The 19,737-nt window shown below is 48.5% G+C and overlaps 1 protein-coding gene across 2 annotated transcripts in view; it reads right to left on the bottom strand.

Moving 5' to 3' along the window:
• The window catches only part of LOC131663135 (zinc finger protein 236-like), a 283,440-nt gene that overhangs the window by 90,906 nt on the left and 172,797 nt on the right, over positions 1–19,737 (bottom strand). For both annotated transcript variants that reach the window (XM_058933275.1, XM_058933284.1), the window contains exon 4: positions 4,820–4,940. In XM_058933275.1, coding sequence (XP_058789258.1) covers positions 4,820–4,940 — 121 coding nt within the window. The remainder of the gene's footprint in view (positions 1–4,819; positions 4,941–19,737) is intronic.

Here is a 19,737-nt window from a genome sequence, read left to right on the forward strand (position 1 = left end):
CGGAATCTTTTCGGCTAGAGTGCGTTAGTAAACTCAGAACCCATCGACTATACAATCTACCATTCTCTTATTTTTATATAAGTTGTTTGTTAAAACAGACAACTACTTGTACCAAAAATAAAAGATCTAACTTTTCAGAAAGAAACGTTATTTAGACGTATGTCTTTAGACGCAATACTATTGGCTTACATAGTACACTGAAAAAGTTAAGAAATTGAATTGATAAAATATAAACTTCAAAAATGATAAGTAAAGCCACAAAAAACTATATACAATGCATATATTATGGATTACATACGTTTCGTTAATAATTTATTACTGTTAAAAATGGAGAAAAGAATGTTTATTAATTGATATTCGAAACCTAGTTGTTCAAGCAGGATGTTAAATTACAACTCTTATTACATATTACAGCTTAAATGTAATGGTGGACATAAAGTTAATGGAGCAATAAACACTCATAGTTGTAAGATAAATAGTATCATAATTATAATTTAATAATTATTTAAAACATATTAATTGATAATGATTATCTAATTAGGTTTATTAATTTTTTAATTCATCATAGATGTAGGAAAATTATTTATAACAAATTAAATTCCCAATAAATAATGTTACACTAAATTTCACAATTTTTTTACTTTTCAATAAAAAATTTTTTTATATAACAAAATTATCATTAAAACAGTATAACATCAGTTGTGTTTCATTAACCTGTTAACCGAGGAAATCCTTTTCTAATTACGCAACATACTCGTATAACGGGCGCGTCCTTTTCCATTAAGACGTGTATGAATGACGTATTACCATAGTAGTAGTAAAATATATGTCCCGACCGTTCCAGGGTGCAATATAAATATCGAGGACGTATTCATATGTCCTAGCCGTACCCGATATTGTTTACTTTTGACGTACTATAGTATATATACGTATATATACGTAGTATTTATACGTCCCGCTCGGTTAACAGGTTAATGACACATAAGCTTACCAATATTCTATAATTATTGAAAGATTTATTGAAAACATGGGATAAAACAGGTATCGTTTATAAGTTTTTAAGTATAAAAATGTATTGATGAACATGAGAAGGCAATACTTGATAAGTCTATACGAGGTGTGTTCAAAAAGTAACGAGAATTTTTAAATTTCGCGGGTTTGGAGAGTCCGCTTGTATAAAATTTTTTTTATTATGTTGGTATACATGCCCCTGAAGTACGATAAAATTTTCAGCAATATTCATTGCTTACTTTTTAAGTGGCAGCCGCTAACGTTAGACGTGTTTTTCGAGCTCGGCGATTTTCGTTTGTGAAAAAAAATGGATCAAAGAATTTGTATTAAATTTTGCGTAAAAAATGAAATAAAGTGTAGTAAAGTTTGTCAAATGTTAACAAAGGCATATAGTGAGTCTGCTATGAGTAAAGCAAGGATTTATGAGTGGTATAAGCGTTTCCAAGATGGCCACGAAAACGTTGAAGATGACGAACGACCCGGACGCCCAAGCACATCAACAACCGATGAAAACGTGAAAAAAGTGAAAGAAATGGTTATGAACGATCGCCGAATCACAATCAGAGAAGTCGCTAATGATGTTGGCATATCAGTTGGCTCATGCCATCAAATTTTTTCGAATGTTTTGGGTATGAAACGTGTGGCAGCAAAATTCGTTCCAAAATTGTTGAATTTCGAACAAAAACAGCGGCGAATGGAAGTTGCTCAGGAGTCGCTAAATGAAGTCAATAACGATGCAGAACTACTAAAACGTGTTATAACAGGTGACGAAACATGGGTTTACGGATATGATGTCGAAACTAAGGCTCAATCGTCCCAGTGGAGGTATTCTGCATCGCCAAGACCGAAAAAGGCTCGACAAGTGCGGTCGAATCTGAAGGTTATGCTCACCGTGTTCTTCGATTTTAATGGCATAGTGCATTATGAATTCTTGCTACAATATCAAACAATCAACAAGCAGTATTACCTACAAGTTCAACGTCGTTTGCGTGAAGCAATCCGAAAAAAACGCCCGGATTTGTGGCAAAACAATTCATGGCTTTTGCACCACGATAATGCGCCTGCTCACACTTCATTGCTTGTTCGTGAATTTTTGGCCAAAAACGAAACTGTAACGATGCCTCGGCCTCCATATTCGCCAGATATGGCTCCATGTGACTTTTTTCTATTTCCAAAAATAAAGAGAACATTAAAAGGCCGTCGTTTTACAAGCATAGATGACATTAAAAGCGAATCGCTGAAAGAGCTAAAAGCTATTACAAAGATCGAGTTTCAAAAGTGTTTCGAGGATTGGAAAAAGCGTTGGCATAAGTGTATTGTATCCGAAGGGGACTACTTTGAAGGCGACAACATTAATGTAGATGAATAAATAAATATTTTTTTCATAAAACGAAAATTCTCGTTATTTTTTGAACACACCTCGTACAAATTTAAGGTAATCCACCTCGTATAAAAATAGTCTTACATCATATATTTCAGATAAAATAATCTTATTCATAGTTTTAATTTTATTAATGTTGAAATGTTGGAGAGAGAAAGTAATAATTATTAGAAAAATATTTCTGAATATATAAAGAATACTAGTTACACGATAGACATGAGGATATTAAATACTTAAATCATCAATATATGAGTTTTAACTAATTGTTAAGAAGATAGTATACAATTTTTTGACTTAATCCATCATACTTTAATATTAAAATCTTAATTCAAATCAATATTACACTAGCGTAACAAGTTAAAAAGATTTTTGTTTCCTTTTTTAACCTCTCAATCTTGTATTTTACGCCGGAATTGTTATTGAATGGGTTTAATCCTAGTTGAGGGACGAAGATGTTTACATTACTATGTCATAGTTTTATTTGTAACGGAGAATCACGGCTCGGCCGCTGTTCTCCGTCGAGCTCTCACCAATGCCCGGGCGCCTTGCCAAGCTGAGAGTGTGCGCTGGTTGAGCACACTCTTATTAGATAATTCTTTGTTTTCGAGGTGCGACGTTGACGACGGCTTGCTGGAGGGAGCCGACGAACTAGGCAGTGAGAGAGAGAGAGAGAGAGAGAGAGAGAGAGAGAGAGAGAGAGACGGAAGATTGAAGAGAGAAGAGAAGAGAAAGATAGCCGCTGGCAGACCTGCGCGCGCATCTCGCTATAGAAAGAGAGGAGAAAAATTGGCAGTTAATCGAGAGCTGTGAAGTAGACTACCGCGCGCACAAAAGTTTTCGTCTTCACTACATTTGTTGGCTAAGTTTTCCCGCGTTCTCGCCGTGAACAAGTGGAAGGATACGTGCCCGGTGCGCGGAATAAATATTCGTTAGTGAGTGATCGAGAAGTAAAAACCGCGAGAGCAACGAAGCCGGCATCGGTGCACGTGGGTTAACCGGCGAGGCGACGCGGTTTGTGCGCGCGTGCGGACACTTTTGGTGGTGAGCAGTACACAAGAAACAGGAGCTACGACACTAACGAACATTCATCTACTCAAAAACAGTAATTGATATCACCACATACACACACTCATACGTAACAATAAATACCAGGTCAATAGATACACACAAAAATCAACAACAACACTAACAACAACAACATCAACAATAATAATTAATAACAATAACAGAGAATAACAGATAACAAAAATAATTACGTCACAATAGAATCAACAGTATAAAACAAAGGAGGAATCTAAGAGAGGAGAGTCGAAGGACGGTAGAGTATGTCAACAGTACAGAGCAGGTCGGTGTAGTGATTTCTCTCTTTCTCTCTCTCTCTGTTCAAGGTGCCGGGTGAACACTGCATAGGTAGGCAGCCTTGCCAGCTACGAGGTCGAACGAGTGACTTTGTTACGGACGAGAATTGTTTTTCTTGAGTTTTTGTACATTTTATATATTTCGCGATTATTGACGAATAAATAAACAGCGGTTCGGTGAGCAGCCCTGCAGCCGATCCACTGCGCGTTACGCGGTGCGGATGATTATGTTGTATAGCGGCGTGGTTTTTCTTTGTTTAGAGTAAGTGGCGATTCTGTACCATTAAAATTTGTTATTATATCAGAGTTTGTTGTTATGATATCGTTACCCAAAATTATTCCTGATCCGAAATTAGTTTATTCGCGTACGTTTAGTGCATTTGCTCGACGCATTTTTCAGTCATGGGAACGTCTTTTGCTTCCCGAATCTCCTCCTTTTTAATCAAACAATTTTGTACAGACAGTCGCGAGCTACCTGAACGGAAACGGCTGGATTTCTCCGTTACATATAACGATGCTAATAAGCGCATCTCAATTATATATAGACAAAGGTAGTAATACACGTGTCTGTGACTAGAGATATTAATTTTTTTACAACCGTAATTACTAATATGAACTGTTAAGATTATTGATATGTTATGATTTGAATTTTCATATGTTTTATGAATTTCTTTATATAATTGTTATTTTTATTTTTGAATAAAGATGTGAAGAGGCCGAATATTATTGCCGAATCATATGTAATTAATAATATGTTGTATTGGATGTTTTTTGTTTTCATTGCCATCTTTGAAGTTGATATTTAAGTCGTTATAAAAAATTTATTTCGAGTCATAAATTTATTTAACATGGAATATTTCATAAGTATATATGAACCATAATGGTACAATGTTTTAAAATTTTCAGGTTGAAAAAGTATAAGTGTAAAATTTAACTAAAATACCACTTTTAAACTTCAAGGTGCTTCACATCATACTTGTACGATATTATATAGTATATGAAAAAATTTTCATTTCACCATAAACTTCAAATATATTATACATTTATCGTTAATAATAAAGAATATTACCTAAAAGCACAATATTTGCAGGTATATGGACGAACGTCGGTGTGAGTTCTAATGTGTTTTTTAAGCATCGAAGGTTTCTTGCAGCGAATTCCACATTCTTCACATACATATCTACCTCGACCTATAAACAAAAGAAATTGATATAACTTAAAAATTCTTATTATCTTAATTACTGAAGTAATAAAAACTAAACATACAGATAAATATTATCTAAAATTTGGAAAAAAATTGTTCTGCAATTATTTTCGATAATTACTCTGAAAAAATTAAACAATTAGAAATCTAAATCCGGTTCCTAACCTCACCACTAATGTTATCGGTGAAAAAAAAATTGAAAGGGTTATATTTTTAGAGCTCAAGTGGCGCTCTTTCCAATGGTTCGATCAAAATTAAATAAATTATCAATTTTTTTACCATTTTTTTAAATCAACAAGTTGGAATCCGATTAATTGGGAAAAGCGTTCGCGCTTTGGGAGTTACTCATTCTAACAATTGTACCTTCGGCCTCATTGGTATCGGCTGTAATACTTCGTTACAGCATATTGAATAATACAATAAAATGATATAATATTATTCGAATAACACACACACGCGCGCACGCGCACACACACATAGAGGGACAAACAGACATAAAAAATGTGCCTTTCTCTTGTTATATAGTTAATAATTGATGATAATTAGTAAGGGTTATGATGTTCGTATCACTTATTTATTTTATAGTTCGTACTCTCGTGGTCTTGTCGCGTTAATGAGTAAGAATTCGTTTCTTTCAAATTTACTCTAATTATTAATATGAAATCAATCAACAAATAATGTACGAGGTGTGATCAAAAAGTAAGGTGTATTTTGAAATTTAGCGGGCTACGTCCGTTCGATCTTCGACTTTTTTATTTGGTTATGTCGGTACACTCCTCTAGAACATACGTTCCAAATTTCAGCTTTGTAGTATGTTTGGTTTGTTTGTGAGAGGCATCAAGGTTAGAAGTGTTTTGCGTGCTCCACGATTTGCTGCTGTCTAAAAACATGGATCAAAGAGTTTGCATTAAATTTTGTGTGAAAAATGGAATCAAATGTTCCAAAACACTTGAAATGCTGAAAGTGGCATACGGTGAGTCTACTTTAAGCCAAAAAAATGTTTACAAGTGGTATAAACTCTTCCAAGAAGGCCGAGAAGACACCGACGACGAACCTCGTTCTGGACGCCCCAGCACATCAACAACTGATGAGAATGTTGAAGAAGTGAAGAAAATAGTGTTGAGAAATCGTCGAATTACCATTAGAGAAATTGCTGATGATATTGGCATCTCATTTGGTTCGTGCCAATCAATTTTGACGAGTGTTTTAGACATGAGACGTGTGTCAGCGAAGTTTGTTCCGAAATTGCTCAATTTCGACCAAAAGAAACGTCGCATGAGCATCGCCCAAGAGCTACTGAATGACGTCAACGATGATCCAGATTTACTCAACAGGGTTATAACAGGTGACGAAACATGGGTATACGGTTATGACGTCGAGACTAAGACTCAATCGTCCCAGTGGAGTCATTCTGGATCACCAAGACCAAAAAAAGTACGCCAAGTTCGATCAAATGTAAAGGTTTTGCTTACAGTTTTCTTTGACTGCAGGGGCGTGGTGCATCATGAGTTCTTGCCACAGGGTAGAACAGTAAATAAGGAATATTACCTGCAAGTTATGCACAATTTGCGCGAAGCAATCCGCCAGAAACGTCCGAATTTGTGGAAAAATAAAAATTGGCTTTTGCACCATGATAACGCCCCTGCTCACACATCATTGCTAGTGCGCGAATTTTTGGCTAAAACCAACACAGTAACGATGCCACAGGCACCGTATTCCCCAGATCTGGCCCCTTGTGACTTCTTCTTGTTCCCAAAACTGAAGAGGCCCATGAAAGGACGGCGTTTTGCCACGATTGAGGAGATAAAGACGGCATCGAAGGATGAACTAAACAAGATCACAAAAAATGATTTTTTGAAATGCTTTGAGGATTGGAAAAAGCGTTGGCACAAGTGCATTATATCCGAGGGGGATTACTTTGAAGGAGATAAAATAAAAATTGATGAATAAATAAATATTTTTTGAGAAAAATAAAAATTCACCTTACTTTTTGATCACACCTCGTATATAAGCATGTAAGTAAAATTTTAAGGAAAAGACAGACCTTGTCCTAGTTTTTAATGGTGCGAACTGTCCTATAAGCAGAGCTAAAATCTTTATTATAAAGGATATAATTCAGCCCAAGATTCTTATAGCGCGAAGTGTTCTATAAGTCGAGCATGAATTATAAAAGGAAAGGAGAGGATTTGCTTAGTTAACCCATTAACGCCCAAAACCAGAGACTTTTAGACTGATTTTCGAGCCATACTTCCCAATCGGAAAATGAGATATACATCGAGCAAACCTACTTTACTTTATGTTTTCGGGTCCGCTCTTTCGATTTCTGACGTCAAAATTACGTTTTTTTGCATTCTAAATCTAATATGGCGGACTTTATTAGAAAAAGTTAGGCTATTTTCAAAATTTTTTTTTAACTTTTTTTTTCAATTACATAAAAAACTTCGATCTATTTCAAACTATGGACAAAGGTGGACAAAATAGCTATAGTTTATGGAAAAAAATTTTTTGGACAATGCCAAATTGTTTGTCATGACGAAAATAGCAGCTAATAGCCTAAATTTTACAAAATCAGTGGATTTTCGCATTATTTCATGTATGAACTTAAAATGGATGACTTTTTTATACTCAAACTGTCTCAGTTCTATTGCCTGACTTTTATAAGTAATTTCCAACAAAATATACGTTATGCCTAATGGCGGATTCAATATGGCGACCGGAAAACTGGAAAAATTAACCTGTTTTTTCCACATTTCCACTCATAAAAGTTCTAAATCCTAAGTTTACATAGGTTTCTCTATGATTCGCTATATCGTAAAAGAGAATACTTTCACGGATTTTAGAAATTCGAAATGGCGGATCCAATATGGCGGACGACATAATGAAAATTTTAATATAAATGTATAAAAAAAATTGCATCATATTCTAGGTTTTATTTCGATTGAAAAATGCCTTTAGCGTTTTTTTTATTAGAAGCAAACATTCTCAGGAAAAAATTCTTGAAGTTTCGGAATCACGAACTTTTTAAATTTTCTATTTTTTTGTATTTTTTATTCAAAATTTTTTTGTATTTTTTATTTTTATGTTTTTTTTTGTATGGTTATTTATATTATTATTTACATTTTTAATTTTTCATTTGCATAATTCTTTTTATCCTTACTTGTAATTTCTGAATTCTATAATCCGTACCTTATTTTCTATGGTTATCATCAAAGCATGTTTTACAGAAATATAGAGAACATGTGTTGCAAAATTTTGCGGTTCTGATGGGGCATTTTGCAGTGGACCAGTTTTTTTTTAGTTCTTTATACGAAACTTCATGCTTCTTTGATCTATGTTTCTTACCATTTTCAAGATATTGTCTGGCAATACTCATTGTAAAATCTTTAGATCCTACTTTTTTATCTTCTGATTTACAAGTGTTATACAGCACCAGTGCATTGACTATTGCAGATTGAATAAGCCTTATCAAAACTACCCATGTCCATTTTTTTGAACGTATGCATGGTAGAACATTGTTGCAATGATTATCGTGTAAATCAACACCACCCATAAATTTCTTGTAAGTATGAAAGGCACATGGAAAATGTACATCAACTCTTGCTTTCTTCTCTGCGCTATATCTTTGTAATGGTGTGACGGAGAATTTCGGCTCGCCGACTTCTCTTTCGTCTCTCTCTCGTCCGTTCGCTACGCCCGGGCTGAGAGTGTGTTGGTATGCACTCTCATGCCTGGTTTTTCTCTGTTTGAGGTGCGGCGAACGGGCGTTGGCGGAGCTGGATGCGGCCGACGAGCTGGCGATCCGTTGCCAGGATCGTCATGCGGGGGAGCGAGCGGAATGGGGAGAGCGCGGCCGAGGGGGAAAATCGGCAGTTTCGTTTGGGCTGGCCGATCGCGTGCGCGCGTTTTGTTTTCGTCGCCGTTTTGGATTTTCGGTTGGTTTTTTTTTTGAAGCGGTGCGGTGCTTCGCCACGTTTTCTTTTGTTTTGTGGATGCGCACCCGGTGTGTGGGCGCGCATCAGTGGTTCATTTTTTTTGTTGTGATTGAGGAGTGAGTGGCTGGGTCGCGCCCAGCCAAGCCTTGCCGCCCAGCACCGGTGTGCGAAGCCCGTACCGCCGGCGCGCGCGTGTTCGGCGAGCGAATCCGGCGAGCGGCTGAGCAACGGGACCAGCAGCAACCGCAGCAGCAGCAACAGTAACAGCAACAACATCAGCAGCAGCAGCAGCAGCAAGCCGCATCCGTTGACCGGGAGCGGCCATCTCCACCTGGGGTCGCCGTTGGCAAGGTCGGTGCCGGTTCTCTCTCTCTCTCTCTCTCTCTCTCGCTCTCTTGCATGTCCCGGGGTGTTCGCGGGTGCAACGGTGCAGGTCGGGCAGTGATGCCGGCCCCCGTTGCCGGGTTTTGAGTTCGCGGGCGCTTAGGCTTGAGCGGATTATCGGGCAGCGATTGCCGATAATCCGATTAAGCGGATTAGCGTTTTCTTGTATTAGGCCGATTTGCGAGACGGAGTGTGCGTGCTCCGTCTAATTATTAATTTGTGTGTCTTTCTTTATTTTTCACTTATTGTGTCGTATTAATAAATTTGTAATATTAATATATTTGTGTCATATATTATTGCGTTAACCCGTTCGTTTTCCCGATTTTCCTTTAATTCGCGCGCGATTGACACACACGCTCGGTGTGCCATTCAGTCGTGGGAGCATTCGTGCCTCCCGAGCCCTCCTTTGATAAATATTGTGCGGACGGCCGCGAGCAAATATTCTTCAGTGAATAGTCGGCTTATTTAACTCCGTTACATGGCATCCCTTGTGGGGAGGGCGCGACGCGTGCGCGAGTAGGATGATCGCGAATCGGTAGCGGTGACGGAGGATCTGCAGTGAGACCGACAATCGTTGCACCGGTAAGTGCGCGCGCAGCAGTTTTTCCGTTTCGTTTTCGTTTTTTTTTTTTTCTAGGATCGCTGGGCAGCGATCGCGTCGCGTCTGTCGCTCGGTCCCGTTAAGATGCCGCCCCCCGCAGCCGACGCGAATTTGTTTATGCGCCGATTATCTAGGCAGCCGGAGTTACAGCACCTGAGGGCCAGCATCACCAGGGTTCCGCGTGAGGAACTGGTGAGGTATATGCGGACTCAGGGGCTGACCACAGAGGGTGGGCTCCTAATACTTCAGGACCGCGTTTTCCGCGTGTTCTTAGCGAATACGCGATCCGGAGCTGAGGTGCCCCTTTTCCCCTCTGACTTTATGTCGGGGCGCATCCCCGATCCCTCCTCTAGCGAAGCGCGCGACGTAGTGCCGGACCAGAGTTTGCGCGCACGGTTTGAGGATACTCTGGCCCGGAATCCCTTTTTTCGCTCGCACGGAAACGGGTGATGTGTCCTTGCTCAGCTCAACGGTCCAGGGGAAGGTGAAGCACTCCCCTCCTGGAGTTGGGCCGGTCTTGAGCGAGGACCAGGGCAACCGTACCCTGCTTGAGGAGGAAGTCCGGAGCGCCTCGACAGGCTCCGACTCCGGTGATACCGCGAGAGAGGCTGCGGTAGCTGCGGCGTTGCCACGGGGGGCCCACCTGGAGCAGGCTGAGGGCCCGGGGGATGTGGCTGCCGGACCCATCCCGGTTCCAGCGGTGCCAGTGCCGCCTCTTGACCCGCTATTTTTGCAGCAGGTGTTGGCGGCCTTGCAGGTTCTGGGTTATGGGCCTGCTGGTACGGCCCCGCTGGTGTCCGGGATGCCGACGGTACAGCCCTCCCCGCTGCGGCCCCGGCCCCCGATGGGCCCGGGTGGCCCCGCAGCTGACCCCCAGCGGGGGGAGAGGTTAACGGGTCTGGACTCTCCCAAACGCAGGTGCCCTCGCAAGCTCGCACGCGAGTGGCGACAGCACTTCGCCGCCTCGAGTGGATTCGAGGAGGAGCGACGACCTGTCCTGACGGGGCCCCCGCTGCTGCTGTCCTCAGCGTCAGACTCGCCTAGTGAGGCGAGCAAGGCGCATTTGAGGCCCAGGAGACGGCCGCGCAGAGGGCGGCACAGCCGGGAAGCCACGAGTTCCTCCGAATCCGAGCCCTCCATCGCTGGAAGTTCTTCCAGCGATGACGTGAGCGCGTGCCACCGGCGACGCCATCACCGGTGTCGTCGGGGGCGCGTACATTCGGGCCATCGAGGCGCGCGCAGGGAGAGGTCGCGCGGCCGTTTGAATGGCAGGCCCGCCGATGCGATTTCGGCGTTTAGGGCCTGGAACGTGCGGTTCAACGGCGCCGCGGGATCGGGTGCGGAACGCTTCCTGGAGAAGTTGAAGCGCTGCGTGAGGTTATATAACCTCCCCGATTGTGAGGTGCTCCCGGCCCTGGATGCGATCTTCTCCGATCGCGCGGAGGTTTGGTTGGCGAACAACCTTGGAGGGTGGCGCACCTTCCACGATTTTGCGGTTGATTTCCGCCACCAGTACTGCCGGACGTTGGACCGTGAGGAGCTCTACTGTGAGTTGAGCCGCCGGATGCAGGGTGAGGATGAGTCGATCGCTGACTACCTCACCGCATTCCAAAGTATCGTGCGGCGGATGCGGCCTCCTCCGTCCGACAGACGGCAAGTGCGATTGGCGATGGCCGGGTTGAACCCGGAGTATGGGCGCTACCTCCGAGATAGACCCGTACACGACCTCCGCGATCTCCGTTATTATGGAGACAGGTTGGAGAGGCACCAGGATCGCGAGAGGAGATGGCACCCACCTTCTGCCAAGGATAACTTGCTGGTGGAGGATGCTGCGTACCGAGGGAAGGCGAGGAAGACCCACGTTGCAGAGATTGCCGTCGAGGTCTCCCAAACCTCCAAGGAGCAGCCGGCCAGCAAGCCGAAGCAGAAGAAGAAGAAGAGCAAGGGTGCCAAGTCCTCGGGAGCACCGGTTTCGGGGCGTTCGTCGTGTGGCGGTTCGGGGGCTGAGGGGTGCATGGCGAGTGCAGTGATGCACTCAGCACCCGGGCGTTATCCCAACGCCCAGGCCCAAGGGAAGGTTGCCGGTGGGGGCACGAACCCGCGAGCAGCGCCGTCCCTGCAGGCTCCAGCGCGAGCTGTAGTCCTGCAGCAGGGACAAGGTGGCGCAAGTTCTGGAGGCGGCCAGGGTCCATCCCCGTTTCGAGGTCGTTGTTTTGGTTGCAACGGGGAGGGACATAGACGGTCACAGTGTCCGCATAATACTGGCCGCCAGAACGACCAGGCTCGCGGAGCACCTGTGTGCTACCGATGCAACCGGGTGGGCCATTATGCCCCCAGCTGCCCCTTTGGAGCCCCGGTCGAGTCGTGCCAAAACTGCCAGGCGCCCAACTGCACGTTTCGCACGTGCATCAACTGCGAGCCGATTCGTCGGATGGCGGAAAACAGGCCAGCGGGGAACGGTGGCCCTACGCTCTCCGCCATAACTCGCAGAGGGCAGCCGGCGTGGAGCACAGCGGATGGGACATACGCGTAAGACCCCAAGAAGATCCGGGGCCTGAGACGTATGAATACTGGCGACAACTGAGCCGGCGACTCGAGAGCCGTTGGCAGGTGGCTGACGGAAGCGAGTCCCAGGAAGCGCGAGGTGAGCAGGGGAGCCCAAGGTCGCAACTGTGTGTGAGGCGACTTGCGAGCGAGCAATCGCAGCAAGTTGCCCCCGGTTGTCAGACCTTGCAGGGGTTCTTAGAGCGGACAGGTCAACTGCGTGGACGCGAGGTGCCGGGTACAGAGGCTTCCCCGTGCGTGGGAAACGCGACGAGAGAGCTGAAGGCTTCGTCGGTTCCGGCGGGGGTGGGCGTTGTGAGTGACACAACGGGTTGCCCGGGCGCCTCTGACAACGGAGATCCCGCAGTTGACATGGTAACGGAGAACCGTCCTCTGCTCATATTGCTCATCAATGGCGAGCCTTACAGTGCGCTGTTTGACACCGGAGCGCAAGTGTCAGTGGTAGGCTGCCGAGTCACGCAAGACTTCCAGGCTCAGGTGAGGAAAACTCCGGGAGCAGTAAATGGTTTCTCGGGTACATCAGTCAGCATGGTAGGAAAACTGAGGCTGGTGATCGAGATCGACACTGTGGTCCGGTCCATTGAGGCGTATGCGTGCGAGCAGGGATTGCAGTACGATATGCTCCTTGGACAGGACTTCATCCGTGCGTTTGGTTTCCGTATGGATGCCGAACATAATGCATGGAGTGTCGCAGGTCGGGAGAGTTGGCATGATTTTGCCCAATGGCAAGATGGCCGGGTGTACTTTCCCGACCAACCAGGAAAGCTCCAATTGACCGCGGAGGTAGGAGGACTTTCGGCACTGCAGGAGCCCCAACGACTCCAGGTTGAGACGTTGGTGCGGCGAGTGGTGCCGGAGAGGTCCCCTGCGCAAACGGACCTTATCGAGCACGTCATTGATGTGCAAGGTGCCAGGCCAATTAAGACGCCGATGCGCAGGTACTCTCCGCAGGTCACGGAGTTTATTCGCCAGGAGATTCAGGACTGGTATCAGAAAGGAGTGATACGTCCGTCTCAGAGCGAGTGGTGCAGTGCACCGGTGGTCGTGAAAAAGCACGATGGTAGCTACCGTTTGTGCATCGACCTGAGGCCGGTGAACAAGACCACTCGGATCGATGCTTACCCCATGCCGGGGGTAGATGTGATTCTCGATAGGTTGCGAGGAGCCCGGTACATTTCTAAGATCGACCTCAAGAGTGCCTATTTACAGGTGCCCTTGCAGGAAGATAGTAGAAAGTACACGGCGTTTGGTGCGCCGGGTTGCGGGCTCTGGGAGTGTAACCGGATGATTTTTGGTCTGGTCAACGCTCCCGCAACCTTCATGCGCTTGATGGACGCACTGTTCGGACCAGATTTCGAGCCGCATGTATTCAAGTACCTCGACGATGTGATCGTAGTCACGGAAACGTTCGAGGATCACTTGGTGTGGCTCGAGAAGGCGCTGGAGCGCATGGTCCGGGCGGGGCTGGAGATCAACGTCGAGAAGAGTGAATTTGGTTGCTCCAGGGTCACGTTCCTGGGATATCTTCTCGACGAGGGTGGGCTGCGGCCTGACTCTGATCGAGTTCAGCCTGTGCTGGACTTTCCAGCCCCGCAGAACATCAAACAGCTGCGTCGTTTCCTGGGGATGTGTGGATGGTACTCCAGGTTCATCGAGCATGAGTCACATCTGAAAGTACCCTTAACGAAGCTGTTGCACAAGGGCGAAGCATGGCACTGGGACTCCGAGCAGCAACGAGCGTTCGATGCGCTCAAGCGAGCTCTTACGGAAGCTCCCGTGCTTGTGCGACCGGATTTTTGCCGGCCGTTCTACGTGCACTGCGACGCGTCGTCTTATGCACTGGGTGCTTGCCTGATGCAAAAGGACGACGAAGGGTACGATCACCCGATATGTTACGCGAGTCGCATGCTTAATGAGCACGAGAAAAATTACACCGTGTCCGAGCTCGAGTGCCTAGGGCTGCTGTTCGGAATCCAGAAGTTCAGACCGTACATCGAGGGCGCGCATTTTATTGCAGTCACCGATCATACGGCTCTGACCTGGTTGAAGAACAAGAAGGATCCGACGGGACGTCTGGCCCGCTGGATCCTCGAGTTGCAGCAATGGGACTTCGAGCTGGTGTATCGCAAGGGGACACTTCACCATGTCCCTGATGCGTTGTCTCGTGGGTTTGGGAGCGACGTGGAGGCTGCAGCATTCGAAGTCATCAACGACCCGTGGTACCTTCAGCGGATGAAGGACGTGGAAGCGCGTCCACTTAAGTACCGCGGGTGGAAGGTTGAGGACGGAATGCTGTACAAGTACGGCACGAATGAACTCCTAGATCCAGTGACTCATAAGGAGCAGTGTTGGCGACTCGTAGTTCCGGGTGAGCATCGAGAACGTGTGATGCGGGATGCTCATTGCGAACCGTCGACCGGACATTTCGGACGCGAGAAAACGTACGATCGCATAGCGCGCGAGTACTTCTGGCCTGGCATGTGGTTTGACGTGCAGGGTTTTGTGCAGTCTTGCCCGGCCTGCCAGAGGTACAAACTAGAACAACGCGCGCCACAAGGTCTGATGAGCAAGCGTGTGGTGGAGCGTCCGTGGGCAGTGATTGCCACGGATGTTGTCGAACTGCCCCGCAGCAAAAATCGTTACAAGTACCTGGTGGTTTTCCAGGACTTGTTTACGAAATGGGTGGAGTTCAAACCACTGACAGTCGCGACCGGTAAGATGTTAGGATGTGCGCTCGAGGAACTTATTTTGTTCCGGTGGGAAGTTCCGGAGTATTTGGTCAGCGACAGTGGTAAGAACTATTGCGGGGCGGACTTCATGACCGTACTCAAAGAGTATGGGATTGAACACGTGCCCTGCCCACCCTACCATCAACAGGCAGACTTTTGTGAACGTGCGATCAAGACGTTGAAGACCATGATCTCCATTTTTGTAGATCATGATCATCGCGACTGGGACAAGCACCTGCACGAGTTTCGGCATGCTATAAATACGGCGGTACAGGCGAGTACAAAGGTGTCACCGGCGTTCCTCAATTTTGGTCGGGAACCGCGTCAAGCGAAGAGCCTGCGTAGGGAAGTAGAGGTGCGGGGCCCTTTTATTCGGTTGTCTCCTGAGGAGTGGGCGGACCGGCTGAAGCGCCTCAATGCTCTGAGGAGCTTGGTGGTCAGGCATATTGAGCAGGCGCAGGACAGGCAGAAGCGCCACTATGATCGTGGCCGCCGGTTCGTCCAGTTCCAAGAGGGAGATTTGGTCTTGCGACGCTCCCACACTTTGTCCAACGCAGCGCTAGGTAGGAACGCCAAACTTGACCCTTTGTATATCGGTCCGTATAAGGTGCTGGAGGTGCTGTCCCCAGAATTGTATATTCTGACGACGGATAGCAAGAAGCAGGTGGACCGCGTACACGTGAAGGAGTTAAAGCGATATGTCCCTCCGCGTTCGAACCGAGCGACAGCGTGTGTGTAGAAACGGCCAATGGTTTGTAAGTCGGCGAATGGTGGGTCGAGTTTTGCGTTTTCCAGTCGTGCGAATCGTGAGTGTTTTTGTCGTCACTCTTGTTTATGGTGTGTTGGTGTTGCATGCGGTCATTGTGGTGTCCCGACAGAGTATTATTGGGTAGGCTCTAGATTGGGTTGATTGGTTGGTTACAGGTCCAGCAGCATGTCACTGGCGGATGAGATCCGCAAACTGGGAGCCCTCGTCGGGACGGACAGCGGGTCTGGAGGTGAGGGGTCGACCCCGACCTCGACACCGGAGCCATTGGAGGGCTCCGCGGCGGGCAGTGATGCCGCGGCGGAAGTCAGACCGGTGGCCAACTCGGTCGTTGAGGTGAGTTCTGCGCGGTTCGGAGGGAGTGTGGCCTCGGTGGCCGCCGTGATGCCCTCCGAGCCCCGGGGCAGTGGGCCTTTCCCCGTTCGTGGGTCTGGCGGGCCATGTCCGGAGGTGGAGGACGCCTCCATGTCCGCGTCTGCTGGGGACGCGTTGGAGATCGGCAGCGGAGCCGCGCAATTGGAGCTCGCGGCGTACCTGGGGGAGGAGCCAATTCCCTTGGCGACTCCTTCCGGGGCGCCGTTTTCCGCTGTCCGATCTCTGCTGCGTGCTGAGCGGCTGGCGCGGGAACGCCGGGCCAGTGAGGCCTTGGTGGCCAGGATGGTCCCGGTGGAGGCCTCTCCACTGAGGGGTAGGTCGGAGTGGGACAATAGTCTCAACTCCGGCCCGGCTCGCCAGGCACTGCCGTTGCAGAGGGCGCTGGCCAACCTGGCCGCCCGCGGGCCGCGGCAGGAAAAACTGGTGGAGCGCCTGTACGCGGGCTCGCCCATGGGGCTCCGGACGGCACGGACCCGGGGTCTGCAGGCTCTCGTTGAGCCACGTAACCCCGGTCTGAGCACCGAGTTACGGTGTCCAGGAGCCCGGAACGTGCTCCCGGCGATTCGGGAGAAGCCGCGTCCATCTCGCGGCCACTCGAGAAGGGATGAAATCCCTCTCGAGTATCGTTTCCTCCCGGCGTCGGGGGTACAAGCGGAGCAGCCGAAGCGTGTGGCGCTCCCAACTGTCGCGACCAGGGGCCGGGGCCTCTACCCTCCCGCGGGATACAGGGAGGAGGCGACCCCTCAACCGTCTCGTAAGAAGAGGTCTGGGCGGCTGCCCGATTTCACCAGGGACGTAGAGTTCCGCTACATCGGTGAGGAGCCAGCTCCTCGACAGGAGGAGTTTCCTCAGTGCCGATCGTCGGCGGAGCCGGACGCGTCCGGTGAGGTTGGGTGCCCCCAGAAGGAGACGGTGAGGGCCGGTTCCCCACCTGTGGGGAACTCGGACTCGTCTCCACCCGCGGGACTGGTGGGGAAGGTCCCGTCGACGTCTCCATCCGAGGCTCAGGTTGGTCTGGTGCCGGAAGCCGCGACGACCGCGACACCTTCACCCACCCTGGAGACGGGTTTGTCCGTCCCCGCCTCGGCGTCGTCTTTGCGTCGGGTCGTGGGTGATGATGGTATCGTCTACCGCCTTTGCGGTGACGGCCATTTTCGCCCTGTGACCCGAGCGGGGGGGCGGCGCACGAGGAAGGGGATTGAGGCCAAGCGGGTCTCTCCGGCGTGCACCGCGGTCGACCATCAGACCGCCGATGGCGCGCTGGCGAGCCGGTGTCAGCTGCCTCGGCCCAGGGCCGGAGCCGCCGCCGCCAAGCAGGGCGCGCCATCGCCCACCTCAGTGGCGGCTAGGCGTCGGGCTCGACGCCGGCTTCTGGCTGAGGTCCGAGCTCGGGCCGAGCGGGGCTCACCAACCACGGAGCCGCCAGTGCTCCCGACGGCACAAGCGGCGCCATCAACATCTTTGGCGCCGGAGACGCCACTACCACCTGTGGCGTCGGTGACGCCCTCACCACCATCGGTGTCACCAGTGCCGTCGGCGCCGAGGCCGGCCTCTCGTGTGAGGGTCCTGGCTTACCTTGCCGGGCTGTCCCGAGAGGATCGCCTGCGCCTTGTGGAGGAGGCTGATCAGGTCTCGCAGCCTCCCGCCCGTGAGGGTGGCCAGTAGGTGAGGCCACGCGGGACCCAAGGTAAGTGGCGCTCTAAACCCCGCAATGACGCATGGATTCGGTTTCGTTTTTTCTCTTTCTGTTTTGTTGTCCCGTTTCGTAGTGATGACCCACCATTCCATTCCATTCTTGTTCGCTCGTGGTCAGCGAGATGCGAGGCTCCCCGGGCAGAATTGCCGTCGGGCCGAGTTTGCACTCGGGACCCAGCCCGGGTGTGACACACGGACGATGAGAGCGGGGGATAGCTCCCGATCCTGGTGCAGGATCGGTTGCTACGGGGGGGCTGTGACGGAGAATTTCGGCTCGCCGACTTCTCTTTCGTCTCTCTCTCGTCCGTTCGCTACGCCCGGGCTGAGAGTGTGTTGGTATGCACTCTCATGCCTGGTTTTTCTCTGTTTGAGGTGCGGCGAACGGGCGTTGGCGGAGCTGGATGCGGCCGACGAGCTGGCGATCCGTTGCCAGGATCGTCATGCGGGGGAGCGAGCGGAATGGGGAGAGCGCGGCCGAGGGGGAAAATCGGCAGTTTCGTTTGGGCTGGCCGATCGCGTGCGCGCGTTTTGTTTTCGTCGCCGTTTTGGATTTTCGGTTGGTTTTTTTTTGGAAGCGGTGCGGTGCTTCGCCACGTTTTCTTTTGTTTTGTGGATGCGCACCCGGTGTGTGGGCGCGCATCAGTGGTTCATTTTTTTTGTTGTGATTGAGGAGTGAGTGGCTGGGTCGCGCCCAGCCAAGCCTTGCCGCCCAGCACCGGTGTGCGTGGGTAAGGGCGAAGCCCGTACCGCCGGCGCGCGCGTGTTCGGCGAGCGAATCCGGCGAGCGGCTGAGCAACGGGACCAGCAGCAACCGCAGCAGCAGCAACAGTAACAGCAACAACATCAGCAGCAGCAGCAGCAGCAAGCCGCATCCGTTGACCGGGAGCGGCCATCTCCACCTGGGGTCGCCGTTGGCAAGGTCGGTGCCGGTTCTCTCTCTCTCTCTCTCTCTCTCTCTCGCTCTCTTGCATGTCCCGGGGTGTTCGCGGGTGCAACGGTGCAGGTCGGGCAGTGATGCCGGCCCCCGTTGCCGGGTTTTGAGTTCGCGGGCGCTTAGGCTTGAGCGGATTATCGGGCAGCGATTGCCGATAATCCGATTAAGCGGATTAGCGTTTTCTTGTATTAGGCCGATTTGCGAGACGGAGTGTGCGTGCTCCGTCTAATTATTAATTTGTGTGTCTTTCTTTATTTTTCACTTATTGTGTCGTATTAATAAATTTGTAATATTAATATATTTGTGTCATATATTATTGCGTTAACCCGTTCGTTTTCCCGATTTTCCTTTAATTCGCGCGCGATTGACACACACGCTCGGTGTGCCATTCAGTCGTGGGAGCATTCGTGCCTCCCGAGCCCTCCTTTGATAAATATTGTGCGGACGGCCGCGAGCAAATATTCTTCAGTGAATAGTCGGCTTATTTAACTCCGTTACAATGGTAATTTTGGACTAACACCTGCAATCGATGATGCTATTGACACTTGTTTCGAATCCTTAATACTTATATAGTTTATTCCACTGTTCTAATCATGTTTTGCAATACATGTACCTCTTAAAGCTTTTTTATCAATCACATTTCTGGCTTCTTTGGGTACGCGATTGTCTCTTATTGTTCCCGTGCTATAGTCCTAGCTTTTGCAAATGTAAAATAAGATCAAAATTCGTAAAAAAATTGTCAAAATAAAGATGGAATCGAGGAATTTCTGTACTAGATAATTTCTTGAAAAATGGTACCAGT

This window comes from Phymastichus coffea, unplaced genomic scaffold (genome assembly GCF_024137745.1).
Source record: "Phymastichus coffea isolate CEN01 unplaced genomic scaffold, Cenicafe_Pcof_1.1 PCOF00002, whole genome shotgun sequence".
Classification (NCBI taxonomy): domain Eukaryota; kingdom Metazoa; phylum Arthropoda; class Insecta; order Hymenoptera; family Eulophidae; genus Phymastichus; species Phymastichus coffea.